The sequence below is a fragment of the Phalaenopsis equestris genome, unplaced genomic scaffold, assembly GCF_001263595.1.
Source record: "Phalaenopsis equestris unplaced genomic scaffold, ASM126359v1 Scaffold000174, whole genome shotgun sequence".
Lineage (NCBI taxonomy): Eukaryota > Viridiplantae > Streptophyta > Magnoliopsida > Asparagales > Orchidaceae > Phalaenopsis > Phalaenopsis equestris.
The window spans coordinates 332380-341985 of record NW_018164616.1 but is presented as its reverse complement, the minus strand read 5'-3'; the positions used below and the strand labels follow the sequence as shown (position 1 = coordinate 341985).

Sequence of the window (9606 nt, the reverse complement as noted above, 5' to 3'; positions counted from 1 at the left end):
CCACAACCAAGGGAGCAATCTATTTTATTGAGCAAGGTGTTATCGAAACATGGGGTAAGGACATCAAAGACACTGAAAAAAGTAAGGAAATCAACAGGGAATACCAGCCTCCAATTGATGAGATGAACAATGATCAGAAAGAAGATGAAGACTTTCGAGAGGAATCTCCACTTGCAGCTAGCAAAGGACGCCACTAAATCCAGTCGACCCAGAGATAGAGATTCCAACAGAGCCAACAGTCAAAGCTCTAGAAGGTAATGACTCTGACATAATGGGCATCCCAATAGAGCATGAGATTATGGTGCCTCAAGCTAGCATCCTGCAGACGATGAGAGGAACATCAACAAGGATGACCTTAGCGATCCAAAAGGATCACGAGCTTGAGAGGCTTATATCGGATATAAGGCCACCATAGATAAGAGAAATACAATATTTTCAGATGAATAAACCCCTTCTTGAGTTATCACTACATGGTAAGGTTCAGCACGTTCGAAGAAGAGTCATCTTATACCATTGTTATTTCTTGTTTTGCATGGTACCCCTCATCAGATATCTAGACAGAAGAGATGAATCTCAGTTTTGTAGTGGGCCCAAGGAGTTTTATGGGGATAAAAATCATTAAATGGGATCCAGGTCTTATAAGTAACGAAGAGGTCTCTCCCGAGTGAATATTAGTCAGATGAGTGCAGCCTGCCAAAAATTTAACCCCAAAATTGATCCCTCCTCCCATACCAGTTCCTCAACTGCACTTAGCCGATTACGAGGAGTGAATGAAACAGGTTACCCCTGAAATGGCTCGATACGTGAGCCGTGAGAATACTTGTCTTCCTACAGTTCCAGCTCAGGATGTGTCAAAAAAGGATATACATCTATTCTACCAGAATGTGTTGTGGAATGTCAACGGCGACATGATCGACCTATCAAGGGACTTGACATCGTTCCACGAGCCAGAATCTTTGACCAATGAAGTTGAATCTCCCCCAGCCTCGAGAAACTGATGTGAGGCTTTCCCCCTTCTCGCTATGGACACGGGTGCTAGAACTTCCTGCCTGGATTAGGGAAAACAATAGTCGGCTGAACTAGTTGACATGGAGGCCTGCCCAAGCTTTCAAAAGGATCAAGCGGCCCAGGCGAGCTTCCTTTCACATATCCCTCCTAGATCGAGCATTTGGAAAAGGGTGGACGTGTCGCCAAGGCCTCTCTTCCCTTTCTGCGTCTTCTTAGTTTGGAAGTATTTTTAGCAATAATTTTTGAATATTTCTGGACACCCTACCCCTTCCTTTTGTGTGAAAGTTTCCTTCTTTATCTCTTTCCTTTCTTCTTCATGTAAGAGTCTATTTAGTTGCTATTCTCAGAGTTGGAAAGTATTTTGTTCTGTGTTGCTTTCAGATTCTTGTGTGGGGTCATTTTTCCCTTTGTGGATTGGATTTGATAAGGTGGTGGTGCTCCCACTATATCCTACTCCAATATGGTAATGTATCTTTCTCTCTTCCCTTCATCCTTCCCCATAGCCTCCGATCACTCCCAATCCCCTAACCCAGCCTCCGTCGTTCCATTCCCTAAATTTTACCTTAATGTCCTCACAATTCTACACATTCCCCTCGCTACCATTAGCATTAATTTGTTGTCACCACCCTTGCCAACAATCTCAATCCACCTAGCCGACCTCCATCGCTCCTAAAATGCACTTTTGAGGTGTTGTTTGTGACATTTTATGTGTTGGTGAAGTTATCTTCAGTTTGTGTCTGTTGTAACCCTATCCTTATATCAATAAAAGTTTATTTTTGTGTTTTTTTGTGGTTTGAACATTCACTTCCGGTATCATTTTCTCTCCAAACAAGCAGACCTATTAGCTCGAGAGATGCTTGAATGCTTGACTTAGTTTGCGAGAGATCACATTCAAAGAGAAGGAAGGGTCTTGTGCGGCTTGCAGGGAGCACGAGCGAGTCTTATTCACTGAGTTCGAGTTATTAGGGCAAGGCAGAAGTTTGGAATGGAAAGATATTAAATTATTTTTAGGTTATTAATTGTAAATAATTGAAATTAAATCTCAGCAAATCCTAGAATTGAAAATGACTTCATTTTTTTGAAACTTTTAGGAATTTTATTGATGAGGAAGCTAAGGTAGACGAAGGATGAGAGAAATTTCATGCAAAAGTTTGATTTAAACAATTAATTCTCACTTTCCTAATTAGCTAATGTTAAAATGAACAAAAGAAACTAAAATTTAAAACTTATTCATAATTAAGTTACTATTAAATTTAGCTTATGCCCAAAAGGAAAATTTTAGAAGAATTAACATAAAATCAATTTGAATTTTCCTATACATATATATGTTAATTTAATTAAATATAAAAATTAAAAGAATAGCCATTAAAAATCTAAAATTAATAGGACAGAAGATTAGCCTGAATAGAAGGTAATTTCATTTAAATCATGATTATAGGTGTATCTAAGAGTTAATTTCACCTATCGGAAAAAAATAACCGACTAAATGTACATGTTGGTAATATGTTTTTAATTTACAACTATTTTGTTGCTTTACACATCTTTACTATCTCCAATTCTTTCAAAATAAAAAAAGTTCAAGTTTTTCTTTAAAATGTTAAATGCAAGAAAAAATAAAATATGATGTATGCATACATATGAGAGTCACCCCTGGATGATATTGACAAAGGAATGCAATATACTCGTGCACAAAAATGAAAATGATTGTCTATTTTCATAGTGAGTTGGAAAATATTAATTGTATATATTTAGTTTAAAGTATACGTTTAGACTGACTCCAAATAATAAAAAGTGTAACAAAAATAAATAAAAATAAATGAAACTGTTTTTTTACTATGCACAAGGCTTTTATTATTTAATGTTATATTATAAAATATTTTAAAATATAAATTAATTTAATTTAGAAACATTTGGCCACAGAGTAGTTTTATGAAAAATATAGTTGTATGCTAGATGATCCCAGATAGTATGAGTACAAGCGTCATGGAGTGTAGGCTGATAAAATATTATAGTTGAGTTTTATTTTTTGAAAGATGTAAATGGTTAAATATTATAAATAGTTGTAAATATAAATTTTTTTTGAAATAAAATGACTCTTTTGTGATTTGAAACTATTAGATGGTTATCCTTCGTTCGACAGAAAGTTTCCGCCTTATAATTCCAAGCTCCTAAACTGAGTCATGACACCCGGGGGCATTGGAATGAGGAGAGACAACAGCGGGGTGAGTTTTTAGGGGTGGTAGCAAGTATGGGAGGGAGGGCAGATTGGTGGCATAGAAGGTTGGTCAGTCAGACAACCTCGACACCTTGTTGTTTGAGCGATGGGAGCAGTGCAGGTGTGCTGGAACAGCAGGCGGACAGTAGCAAGGGGTTCTTGGTGGCGGTAGCAATGGGGGTACATAAGGAGGATGTTGAAGGGGATAGGGAAGAAAATAACCCCATCTTGGGAGCGAATTACAACCAGAGCACCACTCGAACCCTCAAAGACAACCCTCGAAAGAAATGTTGTAGAATTTATTTCCCACAATGATCCTAAAACAATTTCTAAAGTTGTGGCTCATCCCTCCTATATGACCATATGTTGATGGGTACACTTTTAAACTAAATTTAATATTTGAATTACTCCATATAATCTTCCAGAAGTAACAAAAAAATATCTCATCCCTAAAATTTAGGACCTCCTTCAGTAGGAGCCACACATGAAGTAGAATATATATCCCAAAAAAGTCTGAAATTCTCATATATGGGTTGTCCTGTGTCTAGTATTGATTCCTCAAACCCATGGCCCTTTTGGACATCCAATGTCAGTCCCACTTTCCATAATAAAATGAAGGGAAACCTCAAATGAAGAATGGATAATCTAAGTTTCAGAAAAAAATCATTGAAGCTTCATTAAACATTTGTGTAGTTGAGTTTATTTTTCCTAAGGAAAATGCCTTGCATTTTAAATACAAATTTTATTTAATGAAAAGGTCAGCTCCTATTTCCTCAATTCAAGAAAAGGAAGATTAACATACATACAACTCAATTCCTATGTATTTACATATCTAACACCTAAACTATAATTTTTATGTGCATGAAGAGGTGCATTTCACTTTTTGAAAGTTAAAATAGTGATATTTTCGATATGATATAAAAACTTTCAGTGGTATAAATGTTAAAAACAAAGTATTGATGTTAGATATGAAAATACATAGGAATTGGCTGATAAACTAATAAGTCACGTGTTAATACGTGGCTTGAGATATCCTTCCTTCATCTACATAGGAATTGGCTGATAAACTAATAAGTCACGTGTTTTAAAGTTAATGGCGGTAGTTAAAATGTCAATAGCCTCCTTGCTGGACCGGCTCAGCTAATAAGCCCCCCGTCAGTCGAAGCTATTGAAATCTGATGGGTTGGTAGAGAAAACATGGTGATCTTATTGGGCCCTGCTTTCAGTGACATTTTTATAATTCTAATTAGGATAAATTACAGCATCGGTACATCATTACTTGACGCATATTCTAACAAGGGTCGTACATTAACAATATCGTGGTAGATGAAGAAAAAAGGTCAGCCATATTGGATGATGAATCAGTTGTCATAAGAAGTATGCTTATGAACATTTAAAAAACATTGCGTGAAAAAGTGTCATCACATTAAAATAAAAAAGAACTAAGCACCAATAACATCTACTGCAGGAAGCTGGCTTATCTCAAGATCTAGTAAAGTATAAGATAAATCCCTAAAAGCAAAAGGGCAATGCGGTTGTCTACCCTACAAAGAAAAGAACTTACCAATAAATTCACGGAGTTGCCGTCTAGCTATTTTGTGTGCACGGAGAAAAGCTGCACAAAGCGAACATGCTGACTCTAGTCTTGCCACTGTAAAATAGGTGACCAGCCGCAATGAGAACCTACTCATCTGAAGAAATCTGTAATACCCTGGAAAAAGGACATTGGACTTTAAGCCCTTCCAATCACTTAAGGTCTCAGTGGACACCACATCCATAGCTTCATCAACAGAACTCATTAAAATCATTGCAGTGGCTTGAGATATCCTTCCTTCATCAAGCATAGCCCAATAAGCAGCTTGCACACCTGAAATATTGTGAGATATCAACTTCAGTAAACAAAAGTTCACTAGAATGCATTATTAAAACATGCACCGAGTCATTAGTACAAAATATAACATCCCACTGAAAACAATCTTATGATTCCTACGCATAAAAGTTATTCACATACTAGAAATGGACAAATTTTCCATCAACACAATGTTATGATGTTGCCTAACCTAAGGGCAATTTGTCTTTTATGTGTCTAAGGGCATTCCGTCTTGTCATTTAATATTGCTTAGTATAAATAGGGCTAATATGTTTAGGGTTAGAGTTATGCATGAGATTGGATCATGAGTTTTAGAGTTAGAGATTCGGAGAGATTTTCTACCTCGAATTGTAGGATTTGAAAGAGATCTCCTACCTCTCAAATTGGCAGTGATTATCTTATGTATTTGTGTTGAGTTATTTGTTATTTGTGCAATAAATATTTATTTGCACTAAATTTTCTGTGAAAATTTTCGGATCATATCATATGGTATCAGAGCATCGATCCTTTGTTGATTTCTGAAGCCAATGACAGGATCGTGATTTTTGTGAGAAGCCAACGAGATCGCATCTTCTTTGCCTGGAAACCACTCGAGATCGTGTCTCCTTCATTGGTAGAGACAGTCACGATAAAGATCGCGACTCACAAAATTTCAATACAATCGTGGTTGGAGCTAAGCTGGGAAGCAACGCATGATTGTTGTCTCTGTGAACGAAACCTTGCGATACGCAATTGGAGCTAACACAGATGCAACGTAGGATTGTGGGATACATGACCAAAGCGTTGCGATACGATCGCAATTGGAGCTAGCGGTAAAGCAATGCGGGATCGTGATCTACTTACTGAAAGAACTTCACGCTACAACAACGACTCTAAGGTCATGCTCGAGCTAGTGGAAGCCAACGCGGGATTGCGGCATACAGGGACTCAAAACTCCCGGTTCCTTTGCTCGACATATAAGTTGTTGCTTTTGCGGCGACAACTTGTGATACATTCGAGATAAAAGCTAGAAGGAAAGCAACGACAAAATTTCAAGGAATAGGTTCAGCCATCGTGATAACAAATCGTATTGCGAGAATTGGCAGCAAGGAAAGTATAGATGCTTGGGAAGATAAATTGAAAGGGCAAGTTAAATATGGGATGGTGGAAATATTCTCAACCATAGAATGAAGGTTATCATCCATAGAAAACTAATTTGAGAGCTGGTTTAAGTTCTTGAATAAGATGACCAGGAAGCTTATTGTGATGTGATCCAAGACCTCGTTGTCAGTTCAATTTACAAACCTTAATCAAGGGGGTTCAAAGAATCCTTGATAAATCAAAAGGAGACAAAATCAGACAAATCAGACAAGGGGAACATCGGGAGAAAAGCATCCACTATTAAGAACCCCCTCCTAGGAGTCTGATAAGGTAATTAGAAATTATTGATGGAGGAGGCTAAGCCGAGACATGGAGAAGGGGGTATGCAAGAGGTACAGAGGAGCAAAAAAAAAAAAGAGAAAAGACATAATGGGATAAGACTATGATCGAATGAGAGATTTTTACACCAGATATATTGGGGAAACACCGAAGGGAGAGGAAGATGGGGAGGAGATGCTAGGGCTAGGAAGTTAAAGATGTCTATCTTCGACGTGGAAGAAACATATGGATGGGTGTACCGGGTGAAGCAATTTTTCACAGTGAATAGGCTAAATAGAGATGAGAAGCTCATGATGAAAGGATTATGTCTAGAGAGGAAAGCTCTATCATAGTTTCAGTGTAGGGAGGCTAGATACTCTATCCGCTCATGGGAGGAATTTAATGATTGTTTGTTGAAATATTTCAGAGCCTTCTAGGAAGAACACCTGCACGGCAATTCTATGTTTTGACTCAAGAAGGGACTATAATAAAATATAGGGATTCAAGCTATTGTCGAGACGGCTAAGGAGAATTTCTAAAATAGTATAAGAAAGAAATTTCATAAAAGGTCTAAAGCCCAACAAACGTGCACACGTCACCCGCTGAGACAGCAATGCTTGGTAGAAATTATTAAATTAGCTGATACCAGAGTTAACCCAAACCACAATAAAGAAGCAACAATATAACAACAAAGGGAAGGGCTTGTGGGGTTGTGGCGGTGATGTCGGATGGCGGGACAGAGGCTATGTTATCGATGTGATGAAATATTAGCTTTAGGACACCGTTGTAAGAATAAAGTATTACAGGTGTGTGACGAGGAGTTAAGGGAGCTTGATCCAACAGCAGTTTTCTTTTATCCATCTTGAGGATAAAATATCTTTTAGGGAAAGGAGTATTGTTATGTTGGTATCAAGCCTAAAGGCAATTTTGTATTTTGTTTGCCAGAAGAACATTTATTAAGGGAGCTTGATCCAATAGTAGTTTTCTTTTATCCATCTTTAGGATAAAATATCTTTTAGGGAAGGGAGTATTGTTATGTTGGTATCAAGCCTAAGGGCAATTTTGTATTTTGTTTGCCAGAAGAACATTTAGTCTTTCGTCATTTATTACTGTTTAGTATAAATAGGGCTAATATGTTTAGGGTTAGGGCATTGCAGGAGATTGGATCGTGAGTCTTAGGGTTAGGGTTTGGGAGAGATTACCTACCTCTCGAATTATAGGATTTAGAAGAGATTGCTGATAGTAAGAGCTTATCTTATGTATCCATGTTGAGTTTGTTGTTCATGCACTAAAATATTTATTTTCCCTAAATTTTCTATGGCAATAATTCTGAATTCTATCACACAATTCCTTGAATTTGAACCAAAGATAAAAACCAAATAGATAACCCATTATTGCGTTAAAAGTTTTTGAAATAAATATAAGGATGAAAAATGATCACATGAACGCGAAAATATTCCTTAAAAAGATGAGGGTTACTGCATATTAGGAAAGGGAAAGTACACCACAGATAAGAAAATCAGCAAATAAGTTGTTAACTGAAAAGAGAAATATTACAAAATTCAAAACTAGAGGCAACAAGTTAATGCCGCAGTTGCAACACTACAAAAGCATCAATTAATCTGCTCCAACATACCATTTAGAAGACGTACTCGCATGTCACTTAAGCTCAACCTCTTTAGATGATCCTCGGTTTCAGTTATGACATGTGGTTTCTCATCCACATCCAAGTTACCTAAACAGGTTAAATATCTTCGGATGGTTTGCCAATCAGCTGGTCCAAGCTCTTCATCATCTCCAAGATCACGAAAAGCTTCCAAAGACTTCTTTAGCATTTCAGATTTTGTGTAGTTCAAAACACGAATCTTCAAGCATGCAAATGTGATGTCATGAGAACCGGATTTTATAGAGGCAGTATACCATACAGAGACAGAAATACATAAATTCCAAAACAGGATTACCTTTTTTTCTTGGGAAAAAGAAGGAGAACCCGCATTTATGAAAAGCATGATACACTAATTTGATATGCAATAAAGATAAAAAGGGAGGACGTTTCTTTGGATTAAGTTTCATGAATTTCTTTCTAATATTCACATTAAATAAAACACATTAAAAAATTAAAATAAAAAACACCATAATTGAAAGACAAATAGGTGGGATAAACTTATTATGATCATGATGACAATGATCAAACGAACTAATAATGGAAGCCACATTTTCAATTTTAATAAACAAATAAAAATAGGTTAAATAACAATAAGATAATTAAATGGACACTATACAAGGAATGAAGTTTCAATGATTGCAAACCTAAGTTCACTGCAAAGTTTTTGCAAACAACAGAACATTCTTTTGCACAAGTCATTTTTGAATTCTGTTCACAGGATCAGGTTTGAGCAACCATCACTCCAAAAGAACAAATTCAAAAGTTTGCAAATAAACTAAAACCAAACCAAAAACTAAAATATCCCCATGAAGTCAACCTACACAAGACTTCTATGTGTTTTACAAAACATACAAATTTTGAAGTCAAAAAAATGCATATTCTTTTAAAATTTCGGATAAAACACTTATTAGAAAGATTAAACTAGACTGAAAAGGTTATAGCAAAATGCAAATTATCAGTATTGTTTTTATCACAAGGAGTTTCGATAAAAAAGAGCAAAGCAAAGAAGTTGAGATTCTATAAAAGACGCCCAAAGTTATTTAGTCACCAATGCCACCAAAAGCTTCCACAAGCAAAGCATGTTTTCTTTTTACAAAGAGCCTTCCACCACCTCAGAAAGAGCATCCTACGAGCTCACAAGAAGAAATATATTTGGATACATATAATCCATGGACGAGGCCTCAACACTTTTCAGTCATCACAATCACCCCCAAATACAAGTGGATGAAAACCAGGGATAAAAGAAGAAAAAAGAAAGAAAGAAAGGGGAGTTGGTCTGGCACGGGAGCTTACCGTCGCGGTATTGTATCTTCTATAGTACCGTATTCGCTGACCCTTTTTCCTATTTGATCCCTTAACTTTTATATTTCCTTCCTATTTTAAATGTTGATACTTATTATAACTATGTTGTTTGTTGTCTTAGGTAGCTTTTGGTGAGTTTTATTTCAG

General features: G+C 36.6%; 1 protein-coding gene across 1 annotated transcript in view; it reads right to left on the bottom strand.

Annotated features, from left to right (window-relative positions):
* Positions 1-4397: 4397 nt before the first annotated feature.
* LOC110022177 (sodium/hydrogen exchanger 7-like) overlaps positions 4398-9606 on the bottom strand; it is a 120183-nt gene continuing 114974 nt past the window's right edge. Inside the window, exons 15-16 of the mRNA XM_020720992.1 lie at positions 8128-8356; positions 4398-5090 (exon numbers count right to left, since the gene is read on the bottom strand). Of these exons, the coding sequence (XP_020576651.1) occupies positions 4768-5090; positions 8128-8356 (552 nt within the window). The 3' untranslated portion in view covers positions 4398-4767. The remainder of the gene's footprint in view (positions 5091-8127; positions 8357-9606) is intronic.